The sequence below is a fragment of the Tiliqua scincoides genome, chromosome 6, assembly GCF_035046505.1.
Source record: "Tiliqua scincoides isolate rTilSci1 chromosome 6, rTilSci1.hap2, whole genome shotgun sequence".
Lineage (NCBI taxonomy): Eukaryota > Metazoa > Chordata > Lepidosauria > Squamata > Scincidae > Tiliqua > Tiliqua scincoides.
In genome coordinates, this window is record NC_089826.1 from 13,459,101 (window position 1) to 13,476,348 (window position 17,248).

The 17,248-nt window shown below is 44.8% G+C and overlaps 1 protein-coding gene across 1 annotated transcript in view; it reads right to left on the reverse strand.

The window, feature by feature from the left end:
• Positions 1 to 7,501: 7,501 nt before the first annotated feature.
• GPRIN3 (GPRIN family member 3) overlaps positions 7,502 to 17,248 on the reverse strand; it is a 42,077-nt gene continuing 32,330 nt past the window's right edge. The window contains exon 2 of the mRNA XM_066632227.1: positions 7,502 to 12,063. Coding sequence (XP_066488324.1) covers positions 9,595 to 11,943 — 2,349 coding nt within the window. The 5' untranslated portion in view covers positions 11,944 to 12,063 and the 3' untranslated portion in view covers positions 7,502 to 9,594. The remainder of the gene's footprint in view (positions 12,064 to 17,248) is intronic.

The window sequence follows — 17,248 nt, forward strand, 5'->3', positions numbered from 1 at the left end:
CCTCCAACCTTGTCATTTTTGTTTGCATTTCAGAGTTTGCTTGTTTTTTTCTCCAGCTGTTCTTGACTTTCTTTGCCAAAGCTTTAGAGTCATACTCAGCAAATCTAAGTTCAACTGTCCTCCTGCTTGTGCAACATGAGTGCGCAAAGGTACAGAAACTTCTATAACCTGATGCATATTTCTATAGAATCATGGAATTTTCAGAGGCAACTCCTAATTTAAACATCCTTTCTCCACCCTGGAAACTCTTTGGGCCTTTTCACATGTTACATGCTGGGAAACAGTTGCCACCTGGTGATCCAGGTGCTTTGTAGGGTCCTCTTACAGCTACAGTTCTTGTTATTGCACAGTGCTGCAAGAAAGTGTCATTCCCAATGTCTCTCAACACTGTTTTCCTAACCATTTCTTTGCTATATCTCATGATACGGGAAGATCAAGGAACTTCCAAACACAAACCTATAGGACAGTGGTTCCCAAACTTTTTAGCACCAGGACCCACTCTTTAAAATGAGACTATCAGGACCCACCTAGCTTTATGAGACCTTAAAAAAAAAGAGAGATCTAGAAAGAAATAATATTTATTTAAAAGTAATAATAACTAGAAAAAGACCCTCAAACATTTTTCAATCTATATCTACAAATGCTTGCAAACTAGGAGCTCAGCTCCTTGCAGGGTAGCAGCTACATTATCTGATTTTTGAATAGCCTCAGGGTTTGAGGCAATTAGTTGCCTGATCTTTCCATCACCCTTTAGCGACTCTGATCCCAAACCTCCACTGCCTTGTGGCTACATCCAGTTATGGAAAAGGCTTCAGGAGTCAACCTCGAGGCAAAATCCGGAGCCGGAGCCCCTGAGGCAGTTCATGGCTAAACACAGTCACGTTCTGGCAACTCCTGTGACGCCGCTGGAACCAACCGTATTGGCCTCTGCCTTTCCATTGGACTATTTCAGCGACGTGGAGAGGGGGGATTTGCTGCATGGGTAACAGGCTATCCTCCATACCTACTTTACCCAGGCTTCGCGCACTGGAGAGGACACTCTGTTCCAGAACCACCATTCAGAGCGTGACACCATAGTCTTCCGAGACTGAAGGATGCCAACACAGCTTAGCGACCCACCCAAAATCAGGTCGCGACTCACCAGTGGGTCCTGACCCACAGTTTGGGAACCACTGCTATAGGTAATTGGTGAATATCTTACACCAAAATTGTCCTTAGCAAAAATGGGTGGCAGAAATCATGATGATAGGTATCATGGGCAAGAGAGTAACACAGAGAGCCAAGAGTGGTGCAGGGATCCAAGTGCTGGACCAGCACCCAAAAGACTAGGACTCAATCATGGCCGGCTCATAGTAATGAAGTGATATTTGTGTCCAAATATTAGGGCATAAATATCACTTCGTCACTATGAGCCAGCCATGATTGCTCACCTAAGCCAACCTCACAGGATCATCAAACCTCACAACCTCAACAGACACTCCACTCCATGCTCCTTAGAGATTGAGCAGGATTCAAATGAGTTCTGGTTAAAAGAAAAATACCCTTTAGAATAATTTCCAAAGGATGGATACTCTGTTTTGTTCAGTATGGATTTTTTCATTGTCAATTTAGGTATAGTGGATCAGGTTTTAAAGGGCAATAGCACAGGAACCTTCATAGTCTTTTATGGACAATTAGTTGGTATGCTTCCAAGATAGCATACCAAAAGCTTCCAGCAATTTTTTTTCTTTGGAAGAATTGTCATGCTAACAGGAAGCATTGAGGTTCCCTTTGCAGGTTTGCTTGGGATCACACTAAAAGGCCTTTGTCCAAGAAAATGAACCAAACCAGGCAATTAAAGCTGCTTACATTCTGCCCTAATTTAACAAGGTTTAAAAACAAAAAAGGCAATACTCTATTACAGCCATTTTCAACCACTTTGCCATGGCACACTGTTGCGCCGTGAATGGTCTGCAGATGTGCGGCGGGAGTTTGGGGGAGGGTCATTTATTAGTAGGACCATTGGGGGATGTAAGGCCCCCACCAACACTATGGTGTGCCTTGTCAATTGTCAAAAAACTGATGGTGTGCCTTGACAATTTTAGTACCTTGTCAGTGTGCCATGAGACAAAAAAGGTTGAAAATCACTGCTCTATTATAACATGAGATGTGCTGGTGTTGTGGACTTCCTTTTGGGGGAAGGGAAGCATAGGGCACACTTTTGCTTGGCTGTAAATGCATTTCAGCAGGGATTATGTGCCCATGTATTGTATTCACCATCAAAGTTCTTTCCCTCCCCCAAACTTTTAACAATCAATACATATATACTTTAAAGGACTGTACTGTAGCTGTACTCTACCACCCACTTTCTCTGCTCAAATGTGCTCAGCTATTTGGAAGCCTTATCTTTTTTTCAATTATTCTTGGTATTTTAAAATATCTGTCTATATATCTATATATCTATGTATTGGAAACACTATCAATAGAGGCGTTAGCTGTGACGCGAGGTGGGTTTGAATTCCGCAGCCGAAAGCAGCTGCGAAAGTTTAAGACGGATCTCCACATTTCCTCATGGAGGAGAAAGCTTCAGTGTTTTTGTCCATGTTCATCTCCATGATCAGCTTCATCCATTATTGAAAGGCCAGCCAAACAAGGTTCGTTATACATGGAAAAAAAAGAAGCAGCAGATTTTTCTCGGGAACATCAAGTCTGTTGTAATATGAATGTTCTCCCTTGCTGTTTATTCTCAGTGTTCTTCTAACACATGATGAACAGTCCATAGTCTCAGGTTTTAAATATAGTTCCACAAGAAAATCTCTCGGAATATTCAAGATTCAGAGTTTGTATTGAAGAGAAGAACGGAAGATAAAGGCAGAATATTTCTTAATCTATGACACAATCATTTCACAACCCATGACAGCAGCTGAAGACAGTTTAGGTGGAAAAACAACATATATGAAGGCGCAAGAACAAACATCAAGGAAACCTTAGGTCATTTGATCAGGAAATGGTCGCAAACATGGCAGCACACACCAAGAGGGGAGGAACACTTCAGTGCCAACACAAAGACACAGGCAATAAGAGAACCCAAGTGTCAGTGACTCTTACCCAACAATATCGTCAACATTTACTACCATTCAAAGAAACCACATAAGGTTCACATTTTGAACAATAACAGGAAGGGAGTAGGATTGTAGAGCTTTTTTAAAAAAATCTAACAGGCATCTAAAGCACAAATTTGTGAATATGACAGTTCAATTATCAACAGGAAGCCTAGAAGAGAATTAAAACCAAGGTGAAATGCGGAGAAAAAAATGGAATCTAAACCCAACAAGATCCCAAATTTGAGTTTATTCTAGTAGTTGACAACCAGAAAGGCAGATCCACGGCCCTCTTTACACCTCCTGACACCCGTGCACTCACTGTTGGTGGAGGCTGAAACTCATACTGATGTACTGCTTTACCTGGGAGGATAAGAGAAACGGCGAAACACACAATATCAGTGGAGAAGCTAGAGTTGTGGACTTGGGGTCCAATCCTAACCAATACTCCAGCACCAATGCAGCCGCAATGCAGTCCCAAGGTAGCCTTCATGACTACCCACCATCTCAGGATGCAGCACATGCCCCATTCGCACAGCTGCATCAGTGCTAGAAAGTTGAATAGGATTCAGCCCTTGAACAAGGAAGACCCAGGTTCAAATCCCTAGTCAGTCATTAAGTGTACTGGATGCCCTTGTGGAGTCACTGTCTCTCAACCTATCCTGCCTGAGCAACTTGGAAGAAGGATGGCATATAAATGTGAAAAATGATGATGTCTACATCTCCCTGGCAGTGAAATTTCAATCGTGAGTTTACTGATGCCAAAGTGGCTTGGTTGTGGCCAGATATTCAGCTGTTTAATATCAGAAGGCCAGACTAACAACTGGACAAAAAACAATTTTGACATTTCAAAATAATTTTGGCATTTTGTTTCCATTACTGGAAAAAAAATAATCTAACGCTAGTTATGTGGGAAAATAATATGCTATTGACACAACAGTGCAATGCATGCGTATAACATGGAACATGGGATAACAAGGCAATTATAGAAAATATTTAATGAATGTAAACCACTAAAAATGTGAACCTTAACTCAGAGACAATCAGTAGGGAGCACAGGAGAACCCATAGTTTAGATCTTAGCCCTTGCACTATTTTGTACAGAATATAACTGGAACCAAGATCTTCTAAAAGTTCTACACACACACCCAACTGGCCAAAAAGAGTTTAGATAATCGTAAGTTTGGTCCATCTTGGAGGACACTGTTCTATTTTGCACACGTAAGATGTTTACATACATCGGAGACTTCGTGAAATCATCACTTTGCTATTGCCTGATAGCAAGTTCAACTATGTGGCCCATACGGCTTATATAAGGCCCAAGCCAATCTACATTGCTCATGTGCTGGAGATGTTGCAACCACCTCCTAGGAATTCAGGGAGCAGCAGAATTAGAACACAGCCCTGAGGCTCAGCTGGTCTAAACTCCTGCCCTAAGATGAGCCCCAGGCTCTCAGCAGCTGAGCAGTGCTGAGATGTTACTGCTGTAAGGGCAGCTCAAATGAAAATTGGCTCTCCCATATCTTGAATAATGACATCACTTTCTGCCTAATGACATCACTTTCTGCCTAATGACATCACTTCCAACCCTCAGCAGACATCTTGAATGCTGTTCAGCCCTTGGTATGAAACGAGTTTGACACCCCTGTGCTAAAGGATTAGCTTCTCACTACGACTGACTCCTCCTTTACTGCTCCTGTTTCTATTTCAGTAACCCGACCCCAGACATTAGCCTGATGATGCATTTCACACCGTAATTTATCTCCATGCCAGGAAAAGCATTACATGTCAGGATTGCTCAGTGGGATTCTGCTGGTAATGCCACAAGAACAGGGCCACCAAAAGGGGGACAATCTACCTCCTAATAGTTCAGCCCTAAACATATTAACCTGGAAGTAAACCCCACTGATTTCAATGGAATTTGCCTTTCAAGTTGAGTGCTCTTCAAATTCCACCAATGCTGGGCAGCCTTAAACACACCAACTTGAAAGCACAACCAACTGGTTTCCGTGGAACTTATTTGCAAGATGCATGGGACCACGGCTTTATAGGTTTCTTCTTAACCCAAAGTGTCTCAAAAGCCAACAGTAAATGAAATCAAAATAGGCGAAACATTAGAAGTATGTAACATTTACTTGCAAGCACATCCGATAGGCTTAATTCTAAAACCTCTTTAATCTTTATGCATATAACAGTCTAAATTTATATCTAAGGGATAAAGAAAAGGACTTGGAATTGCAGTTTTGGAGCGTGATTTAACCCCCCCCCCCCCGAAATACAACTGTTGGCATATGGCAGTATAAAACCAGAATTTACTTTCGCCCTGTTCCTTCCTCCTTTCCACCTGGCTATTACTAGGAGGCTGGGTTCCTAGTACTTGGTGTGGAGGGCTGGATGGAAGGGAGAGGTACAGAGATCTCCCTTGCCTAGTATTGACTTGCTGCACACAAAAGAGGAGCAGACTCTACTGAACTCTGTGTGTGGGTGATCGTACCCGTATGGGGATCAGTCATGCCCTAAATCTTCTGGTGCCTATGACTAAACTCTGTACTCAGTTCCTTCAGTTACTGAATTTTTATTCCAGCCCTGTTTGCAGACACGTAACTACATACAGATATGAGTTATCAGGAAGCACAGTGGGTGAAGTCATCGAAACACAGACAATATGAATCTTTCTCACAAACTATGCAGATAATATCTGTTCAAAATACAATGGTGATAGCTCAGTTCTGTTTTTTAATGTGACCAAATTCATGGTCATTAAACGAATTTTTTGTTTTTTAAAAAAGCAAACTTTTCAACATGCGGTTGGAGAAGTGGCACTCTTTATAAGAAATTTTTTCCTATCTCTATTATTGTGTTGCCCTCCAAACAGCCTGTTTTGCTGGAGGCAAAACAGTAAAGCAAGACTCGATAAGATGCATGTTTGAGGGCAATCCAACAGAACCACTGAGGAAGCCAATACAGAGTTTGACCACAAGGCAGAACTCGCAAACGTTTTTTTAAAGCAGAAGCAGAACTCATGGAAGCTGTAAGTACAGTGGACAAGAAGCAGAATCAAATGGCTTTAATGGTTTAAAAAAATCCACATGGTATGATTAAGCATTTTTAGGTCTTTTTGATTTGAATGGGAGGAAGTTATGCACATGTTTAATGCCCCATTGAGATTAATGGGATGCAAAAATGCTTAATTTGGGAAGGATGGTGGTATATGGTCTCACTTAGCACTGATTTTGACAGCATTTGTTTCCACAAATAGCCTTCACTATAACAACATTCAATGGAAACTGGCAATGAAGTCGCAAGACAAGCCCTGATAGATCTGACCAAAGGCCCATCTAGCCCAGCATCTTGCCTCCTTGAGTTGCTTATTGGATGCCTCTGATAAATCCACAAGCAGGACTTGAAGGCGATGACCCTCTCTCACTGTAGCACCCCAGCAATTGAGGCCTTCTAACTCTGAGAGGTTAACTCATTGAGCCATCATGACTAAGCTCCAGTGACAGACCTTCTCCATTCACCTGTCTAATCCCCTACTAAAGCCATCTCAGCTTGTGGCAGTTAATGGCACAATTTAACTAAGCTTTGTGTGAAGCAAGACTTAGCATTCATTAGTTGACCCTGAATTCTACGATTATGAGATGGGGAAAACAGTATACCAATATTTGGATTTACGTCAGTTTTCTTTGCCTGGCTTTTCTGGAACGTAACCAGTTTAAGACCACATAAGTTTTGTCTGACAATTTTAGCCTGCATCTCACCAAATAATTTTATTTTATTTTTTTATACTCTGCCTTTCCAAAAGCTCAAGGTGGCTCAATTCCATGTGAATGTTCGTTATCGTACTATGTATGTTGGTTTTTTTTCAGATTCAGATGATGAAGCACATCAGTATTTGTTTCCTGAGTGGGCAGTTCTGAATATTCAAGCTAGGATGGGCAGTGAAGATGATTTATGACTGTTGTGCCTGGAAAATCTGGATTTTGCTCCCGAAATCCATTTTTGTTTGGTTGGGTGACCAAAGGCTTGCACTCATTGACTCTGAGCAAGAATTACCACAGAACCGAAACAGCCTTTGGTCTTTCTAATCAACTTACTGACCTTATTCCCAGCTCACCAGGATTGTGAGCTTTGTTTGCTTCTCTTAAGTGGAAAGTCAGATGAAGTCTGGACAGCAATCTGAAAGTTGCCATTTTCCTTCCCCCTTATTTTTCCATCTTCGTCTAGTTTCCAGATCTATACCATTCTAGTTACATAACTGGTATTACAAAAAGAATTAACAACCTACTCTGTCCTTCCAGAGGGGTACCACCACCAATTTGCAGTCAGGGGCAATAAGCTGGAATTCATTTTGTTGTTGTTAAAAAAAGTGCAGAAGTCCTCAAATTTGGTCTGCAAAGCCAAATCACAGCATAAAATTTACAGCATAAAAGCCTGTTTAAGTCCTACAGGACCTGCTGCTAAGGTCCTTTCTAAGTTTACCATCATAGCATGGGAGCACCAAGAGAATGTGTCTCCTTGTGTTGCACTGAAATGATGTGGAAAGAACTGGAAGTATGTGTCCTTCCCACATCAACAGCAGCCCTTCCAGCAAATGGGCATCCCTAATATGGAAGGAGCCATATTGCGGGCTCTTCTTTGCAGTTTTTGAAATTACCGGAATGGGGCAGGAAGGATACGGCAGTGAAGCCCATGCCTCGAAGGTGGACTTAAAACAAACACTCACGATTGCCCTCAACATAGGAGCAAAAAGGTAGTGGCCACCAAGGCCCACAAATTCCTCTAAGAGGCTCCATAGGGAGATAATAATGCCAGATGCAAGGGAGGGCACCAGGATACAGGTCTCTTGTTGTCTTTTGTGCTCCCTGGGGCATTTGGTGGGCCACTGTGAGATACAGGAAGCTGGACTAGATGGGCCTTTGGCCTGATCCAGCAGGGCTGTTCTTACGTTCTAATGGAGAAAATATAGCATTGTCTGATCTTTGGTGCCTAAAGCACAAGCAAGTGGTGGGTCACAGTTTCCAGCATGGTGGCAATTGGACAATGATGATGGGTTGACACTCTCAGCCAAAAGAAAACACAATGAGAGGGCTTGACAACCCCCGTTGGAGTTATTCTTGGTTTCTCTGCAACAGCTTTTTAAATACACCCACCTCACAAAGCTTTTGCTTCCAGCAAACCAACCCCTGCTCTCCTCCTATAGGCCGGGCATTTCTGTGTGCACAAGTAGACTGTCAAATTAGAACACGACATCACTAATCTTCCTAGTTCTGACTACATCTATATGCCAAAGAAAATCCTAGGGATTTCTTCCACTTCTATGTGGAAGTCTCGATCAACAAGAGAGCGTTACAAATGTGAGTCACAGAAACTCATTAACAAACAAACAAACAATTGAAATCTCACGTAGAAGCCCCATGTATTTGAAAGAAAATCCGGCACCCATAGAAATTCTTTGGGAGTTGGGCATTTAAGGGTGCAATCCTAACCAACTTTCTAGCACTGGCAGTGGGGCATGTGCTGCATCCTGCAGTTGGGGGGCAGGCATGGGGGCCTCCTCAAGGTAAGGCAATGTTTGTTCCCTGACCTTGAAGTTGCATTACCCTTATGTCAGTGCTGGAAAGTGGTTAGGATTGTGCCCTAAGTCGTTTACACTCTGGTCCGAAGCACCTTCTAATCTTCTTGGAAGGGCTGGTAGCAGTTGCAAAGGCCCACAACAGAACTTACCCAGAAGACTTTTGACACATCATCATTACGTACTGTAAAATTATTGGCACAAGATACCCACTAAACCCTAATGTTGGGAACAAAGGTTCCTTCTTGGGACTAACTCCTCATTAGGTCTTCTAATGTGGAATTCCTCTCCTGGAATAAATAGAGCTTGCAACTATTGTCTTATACCTCTTAAAAGATCTGCCAAGGAATTCATAAATGTAAGAAAAATAGCTTCCGTAACTCTTTCACCATCAACCCGATCAACATATAGTATTTCAAAATGGATGCTCCCCTCCACCAAGCTCATGAACATTTGCCACATTGCTTTACAACCCCTATAGGTTGTCACTGGCTAAAAATATTAAAAACATTCTGTATACAATCCAGTCAATCATCAACAATAATTCTGGAAAACGATCTGATGCCTCTTCCCCTGACCTCATTCCCCCCTTCTCCCATCTCTTAAGCTGGTTGCTTTAGTAAACTGCCAGTTTAAAATTGTGCTTCGTTAAGGGCTTATCTTTCATTTGGCAACAGGCTGGGGCTAGAGACTTCCACATAAACATAAAAGCAGCATGTGCCCACTGCAGAAATTAGATAGATAAGATGCAATGACTACTGTGAATAGGACGCGTAGTGGTTGCTTCTCCTTCATCCCACCCCTCGCCATTGCATCAGACTCTCTAGCAACGAAGCTGAACTTCAGGGCTTGCTTTCCATGGATTTCAGTGTACACAGACACAGTACAAATGGCTACAAATGGATGCGCATCACCGTCCCACCCGCATTCCCAAATCCGTCAGTCCAACACAGAAGAGGCAGCAGGGCGGACACAGCAGTTGGGGCGTCGAAAATTCTGCAGCATGGACTGAAAAACACTGTGCTGTCTCCCTTTCAGTTTTTTGTTTGAAGATGTATCTGAAGAAATGGACTTCCGGTTCTGGGTGTTTTGGGCCTTGATCAGTTTCTCATGTTCTCTGATCTGCCTCTGCAAGTGGTTCTGGATAGCGATCCCCAACGATTCGGGGTCTAGGGAAGCCCCATAAACCTCCCAGGTCATGCCCTGTTCGTCCCACACAACATCTCGGATGCGCTTGGACTGCTTTAGCTGCGCTTTGGCCTCCGCGGCAGACTTGCGTTCCTTCTTCTTGTCACCAAGTTTCGACACGTGTTGAGCAGAAGCTGATGCTGACGGATCAACTTTTTGTCCCTTCCTACTTTCGCTGCTCTTGGTCATTTGAGTTCCTAGACTACGGATGGAATCTCTTCTCAGTTCGGACTCCAACCCAGCTGCTAGATTCTGACTGCTAGAAGCTTTCGCCTCCTTGTTATCTTTTGGGAATGCATCCTGTTCTTTCTTCACTGTGACAGGAGTACGTGTTGTCAGGGGCTCAGCTCCTGTCTTACTTGTCTCCTGGGGTTTAGGATCAGGAGAAATGAACATTTCTTCTCTCTTTGGCTTGACATCTACATGGACATTAACTGGTCCAGCCTCAACGCCACTAACAGTCTTGTTTTGGAGGTGCTCCCCTTGATGGCTACCTTGAGCACCAACAGTAGCTTTGGCCTGTTCAGCTGTCCTGTGGCAGGATGAAGATGCCTGGTTATTTTCTTTAGCACCAGGCCTGGGATGGGAGGGCTTGCTATTGAAATCTGGGAGAGCAGCAGACGGAGGTAGCTCGGTATCAATGTTCACAGGTTGTGGGGGAGCCGCAGGTGGATTACTGATGTTGACAGTAATCTGGTAAACAGGTTTTGTCTTCAACAAGATTGAACTATCGGACAGCTGCTGAGAAACATCACTGAGATTACCAGCCTCACTGGTTATTTGTGCTTCCGTCCTGCTGACTGATGCTTCTTGAGTACTACCAGATGCCAGTGGAAATGAATGTTTCATGCCATCCAACAAAGTCAAGTGGACTGTATCATGTGTGCCTGTTGGACCCTCTTGAAGTTTACCAGCCTGAGTTTCCAACTGATCGACTGCAGCAGATGCCCGAATATGTACATCAGGTACGATACCGGTGGATGGAGCTGTTTGGACAAGAGGCACAAACCTGTCCACAATTGATTGTTCTTTGCCCCCAGCTCCTGTGTAAATAATGTGCAACTGCTCTTGCTTCTGTTTCGACTCAGAAGGCAAGTTTTCTCTTAAGAATGTGGCAAAGATACTTGGGCTGGTGGAAGCCGATTTGCTTTCCATGCTGGCTACGGCTTGAACCTCAGCGTCTTGGTGTGTCCTGTTCCTCCCCTCCCCAACGCCAGGTTTGTCATCAGGCTGCACTGTCATGGTGCCTGTGTCTCTGAATGTGGAGGGCTCTGGCGCTGACTTTTCAATAGCCTCACTGCAGGGTGGCCGTGATGTGCTCTCGAGTTCAGATCTGGGGACTGATTCTGGCACGGTCCTAGCGCTGGGTTGGGAACCCGCATCCTTTGCAACTGTCAGTTCTGCATCTGAGCAAACACAAGATTTCACCTCAAGACCAGAAGCGGCTTCAGATTTTGTTGCCAAATCCGGTGCCAGTGTTTTCTCAGGAGTGTTCATTTCACTCACGGTTTCTCTTGCCTTTGGAGCTAGTTGCAGGGCACTCGAGCGAGCAGGAAGAGAAGGATAATCGTGAGGTTTGCTCTCCTTGATACTGTCACCTCCTCCAGAGGGAGAACTTGCCTCATCAACTGCCCGATGAAGTTGTCCTCCAATATCCATCTGCGCCATCTTGCTGGCTTCCTGGGCAGCAACCACCTCATCTGTAGCACATACTGAAGCACAACTTGTTGAGGTGCCTTTGGCTCTGGAGTCATTGCTGCCCTCCTGCTCAGAATTATTTACCAATTCTGAAGCCATCGGACAGCCTTCTTTGGATGGGCTGAAGGACCCAGGAGAAAACATGCTTGGCTGGTTAGGGTCATACCCACAGTGCAGCTCGCCCCTTGGAACATCCGTTTCTGTGGCACAGTTCACTTCCAACAAGCAATCTCCAGCCGGTTGCATGTTGGCCTTATAAGACAATCCATTGCTGCTCCTCTCTATGCTTGCTTGCTTGTACAGGCATTTAGGGGACTGCAACCCTCCCAGGCCATTTTCCTTCTCAGGAGCTGCAGCCAACGAAAGCTTGGCAGACCTCAGAGGATCTGGTACCGTCCCCATGGAAATGGGAGGAACTGCAAGGTCCTGTCGTCGTCACCCGGTGCCAGCTCAAGCGCCTCTCCGAATACTGCCTCTGCAGACAGAGGTATGGCTACGGCCAGCTCTTCCTTGTAACTCTTCCTGTTGAAGAACACAAGAAAATATGTTATTAATACAAAAACAGCAGCAATGAAAAATATCCACAGTACAGTCTATGATCTCAAGTAGAATTGCAATGGCTTTCCACCAGAGTTCAGAAACTTGCCGGCACTTGCCTTCCCCATCATTGCAAGGGGGCTGCTCTCCCTGCCTTGGTGCCGCTCCTCCCCTGTGATCCTCCTTTTCAGCCCTTCTGTCTCTCTCACTTTCTTCTTTGGCCCCCTCAACCCCTGTCTCTTACTCTCTCGAAGCCTTTCTGTAGTCTCTCTCCACCTGCCACCATCTCCACCACCTCCACCTCTCTGCTGGCTCTCGGCCACCCTCTCCCTCCTCCCAGGGCCCTTAAAGGGCCAAAGCCAGGGCCAAAGCCAGCTCCACCCAGCCAGGTCTGGCCATTGCCCATCGGCACCTTTCTCCTGCATTAGGCAACTGCTGATGATGTCACCTGCCATCCTGCTGCTGCCTGGCTGACTGGCCTGGCTGGCCATTCTCCTGCTTTTGGCAGAGCAAATCACTTGCCCCACCACAAAACTAGTTGGTAGGGACATGTGCTCAATTGCCCAATGAACTGGCAGAGTTGTGTGTGGCCATTGCTGCTGGCCATCTGTGCCCTGCCATGGATCACACCATCAGTAACACATCAAAAAAGGACAGTCTCTTTAGAGCAGATCTCAATACATGCCCTAGCTGGATTGTGGTGAACTCTTTGAAAAACGACAGAAAGCTATCATTTGCCTACTGATCAGTAGACCCAAAGAAGCACCAGTTTGATTTGAGCAAGCACCCATCTTATGGGATTGCACTCTGCAATGGGTTATTTTTCCAGTGGGTTAATTACTCATCCAAATAACGGATGTTATTTTTGAACAATGGACTAGCGGCATCACAAAGCGCTTTTTACAACTTCTCCATTTCAGAGATTGTTTGCCATGCCATGTTGGACAGCTGGATCCAGAAAGACAAGTTCAAAGTACCCTTTGTTGTGGTGTTCCTTTGTATCCTGACAACAGTCCTATCTTAAGCCTACATCACATGATCCAGGAAGCTAAACCACCCAGTAAGTATGGTAGACTATGAGCGATTCACTGTGGATTCACAGCAAGTAGGATGGACCTTGAGATCCTGGCCACAACATACAAACCAGTTCTCAGACTGTGATTTCCACCCAGTTGGCAAGAAAGCTCTTCTTCCTATGCTTTTGGTGGGTTTTGAACTTGTAAAAATATTATAAAATCTTCTGGGATATTTATGTGACTGAAGTAGTTGGCTTTAAAATGTTCACACACCTCACAGCCTTTGGGGATTTAGCCAACCACATTATTATTATTATTATTATTATTATTATTATTATTATTATTATTATTATTATTATTATTAATAATAATAATAATAATAATAATAATAATAATAATAATAATAATAATAATAATAATAATAATACAGGTATTTATATACCGCCTTTCATGGTCGTCAGATTTCTCCTCAGACTTTATTTCAAGGCAGTTTACACAGGCAGGCTATACTAAATCCGTATAGGGATTTTTACAATTGAAGAAGGTTCTGTCTTTCAGAACTACAACATTTCAGATGGATCCTTTTATGATCTGGTATCACATTCTGGCCTCCAGTTTCCTCCCATGCAAGCTGACAATCCTTCATATCTCACTTGAAGGGCGGCCAAAGAGCAGATGGAAAAACTCGGCTAGGCTTGTCAGCTGCTTCAAGGTCTCGCCGTTCACAGTGCCGGTGGCCTCGAACTGGCGACCTTCAGCTGTTATCTTCAGGCAAACGGAGGCTCTACCCTCTAGACCAGACCTCCTGCCCATTATCCACATTGCTTCTACATTATCTAATGGAAGCAATTCTCACCTCTTCTAAGATTGACTTTCATACAATCCATAGAGACATAAATGCACACGCAGAGAGGGGCAGGGGGTCTAAATCAGGAAGTTCACTGAGAGCAGACTGCATTTATGCACACAATTTTACGCTTTACAGCACAATCCCATGCATGTCTAGTTCACAGTCCAATCCTATGCTTCCTTGCACCCAGGACTGCAGCAATGCCAAAATGGCGACCACTGCATCCAATGGGGCCAAGGAAGCAGCTGCAGGTCTCTTTGGGGTAAAGGAACAAATGTTTCTTTACCCTGTGTAGCAGCCAGGCGGTGACCCTAATGGGTCACCTCGGATCTGTGCCCACTATTGAGAGGGTACAGGATCAAGGAGACCTGTGTTGGCTTTCCTGGGTCAGGGGAAGGGTCAGGTTATGGTGGCAGAGTCTGCCACTGTCTCCACACACCCCTGACTTACACCCTCCACCCTGACTTACAGCTCCGCCACCTGGCACTTGCTGTGTGGCGTGTGACCAGCCTCCACCTGGCACCAACTCAGCAGTGAGCGCTTCAGGCACGGCTTACGGAATGTTTGCGACACTCAGTGCAGGCCTGATAGGATCAGGCCGCCCAGAAGCACCGTATTAGCAAAGAAACTTAAAGAGAAGTACCTCTGTACTCCTGTTTCATAGGCTAAAGAATATTGTGGCTGAGAAATAAGCAGTTAGCTCAAGTCCAGCTGTGGTGGGGATTTTTCTTTACCTTGCGACTGCTGACTTTGTGGCAGTCAGAAACCCTTGCTAAGGACAACAAATCTGCCCATATGCTGCCTGCCCGCCCCAAAGCACCTGGTGGCTGTTTCTGACTTGCCTGATGGGCAAATTGCAAACATACACTCACACCCCAGGAAGAAACAAGCCAATTCAGAACCCTCTCCAGCTTTATTGCCGGTAAATGTATGCTTTCGGGTTTTGCCTGGGGCACTCATTTGTGGTTTCATTTTCTTAAAGAGACTGCCTCCAGAAAAGCTGAATGAAGCATAATTTTTTACAACCCAAATTGTTTGGCTTCACAAAAAGCAAATCCATTCTCATAAAGTTTGATGACTCGTCCCACTTCCTGAAAAGAATGACGAGGAGGGACGTCAGTCAGCAAATAAGGGGCAATTTCTCGTTCAGAGAGACTCAAAAATGCATTTGTTGAATGAACGGCACCTCCGGCATTTTACTCCATTTTACTTCTTTTCCAGCCCTGAAACATAAACACTGCAGGGGTGGGGGAAAGGAAATACAGTAATGATTTACATCCTAAATTGCTGGTCTGGGGTTTAAAGTCCCAGCATCCAGGGTTATAAAAACAACTCTATAAAAGGCACTTCACTGAAATAAAGAAAGTCAAATCACACATTATTACCAACAATCCGTGCTGAGCTTCCTGACAGGCACAGAGGTAGCAAAACATTTCCTCGGTGGTCCACAGCTCAATTCAAAGGTGGGCCAATCAAGAAGAAGAGCACAGAGGTTCAGTGGCGGCACGAGGGCTTGTGTCACCCGATGCGGGAGGCTAGCGCATCACCCCCATGTTGGACCTTATCCCATGCAGTGGACAAAGCAATGGCCTGGGCTGCGGGTGTGATGATGCGCCATTGCCCTGCCTCGGGTGGTTTTTTTGATTATAACTTTTGATAGAATAGAGCTGTTTCAGTGTGGTTTGTTTCATTGCATTCTGCATGAAATTACACACTGAATGATATATAACATGATGGTATTATTCAAAAATACCAAGATTTTATACATTTTTGCCAGTAATGGTGTCACCCCCCCCCCCATGCACCTGGTGCGGCTTGCACCTCCCGTACCCCCTTAGCGATACCAGGAGGGAAGGAGGAATTTGGCTACCAGCACACTCACAGCTTACTATATTCTTGGTTATTGCGCTTTTACAATTGCAGTAACCTTCAGAACTTACTGCACTTGCTCCTTTTGTTCTTTTGTTAAGTCTCTCCTCCTTGAAGCAAAGATATCCCTTAAAATGCAACAGCAAGCACAGAGGCTTCGCAAGCCTCATTGCCCTTCCGCACACAGAACACTTGTGCCATTAGTGCTGGTGTGTGGCTATTGCTCCCGGGGGGGAAGGGCCACAATTTACAGGGCTGGCTGGTGACAAAAGTAGTATCATTGGTTTGTGATACAGCTGTCAGCTTGATTACTTAGAGAAAATATGAATGCATTGGGTGCTCTATGCCTTGAGACAGGGGTCATCTGTTGTGTAGGGTTCTTTTTCTGAATGAAGTCGGCAAGATCCTGTTCACCTGTCAAAACTGTAACCAAAATCAACTGGATCTAGCCGTCAGGCAAGGGAAGGTATTCCCCCCCAGATCGAAGTTCGCAGCCGTCCTAAAATACGTTGGCACTTCCCTGCAGTAGCATATATGAAGGCCAAAATGGGCCATGTTTGAGTCTCCTGGCATTTTAATTGTAACTTTAAAATAGGTGTGGGAGAAGGGGACTGAATTGAGCCCGATCAGAGGTCTCTCTTAGCCCTTTGTAGACATGTGGGGGGGGGGGGGAAGCATTTTTTTCGGGGGGGGAACCATTTGTCCCTACATCATTTTCCCCAGCCCAACCTCCCTCCCTCAAAGCTGCTGCCCAATAATGGGTCCACATAGCTTGTTTGGTTTTGGGATATAGTATGAAGCAGCCGTATAAATTTACAGGATGTAAAATTTACACACGGTGTAAAATTTGGAGATGGGGAACTGCCCCCCTCCCCAGTTGATCTTTCCTCACTGCAGCTGGTTTTGCAGTAGAGGGCCTGGCTGGCCAGCAGCCACTTTTCCCTGCCCCCCCAAGACTTCTATTAGGATCAATGCTATGTCATCACATAGTTTCATTTCCACTGGACATAGGAAATATAAATGGTGGCCCCTGGGATGAACACTGTTGTCACCAGGTGCACAACTCCTCCTTCCAATGCCTGAAACTTGCTGAAATGACCTCCCACTTTCACTGCCTGTGAATGGAGTGGCACTCATTACAAATTATTGTAACGCTGATCATCAAACACCATAGCAAGTTCATAAAATATCCTTTCTTTTGCACGTGTCTCCGTGAAATCAGAGGACACCCCACCCTGCCAAGATTGGAACAGGGTCCCTACTCGGTAAAAGAGGAAGAAAAGGAGTGAGTGGGAAAGGGAACCATATGGAACATGGTAGCCCCACTATGGAGGTGATGGGCAGACAGACCGTTTCCTTGAGCCAGAGGGAGGCCTCCACACAAGCAATAACTCGCAAGCAGAGGTCTGCTCCGAGGCCCCAAGCATGAGCAAGA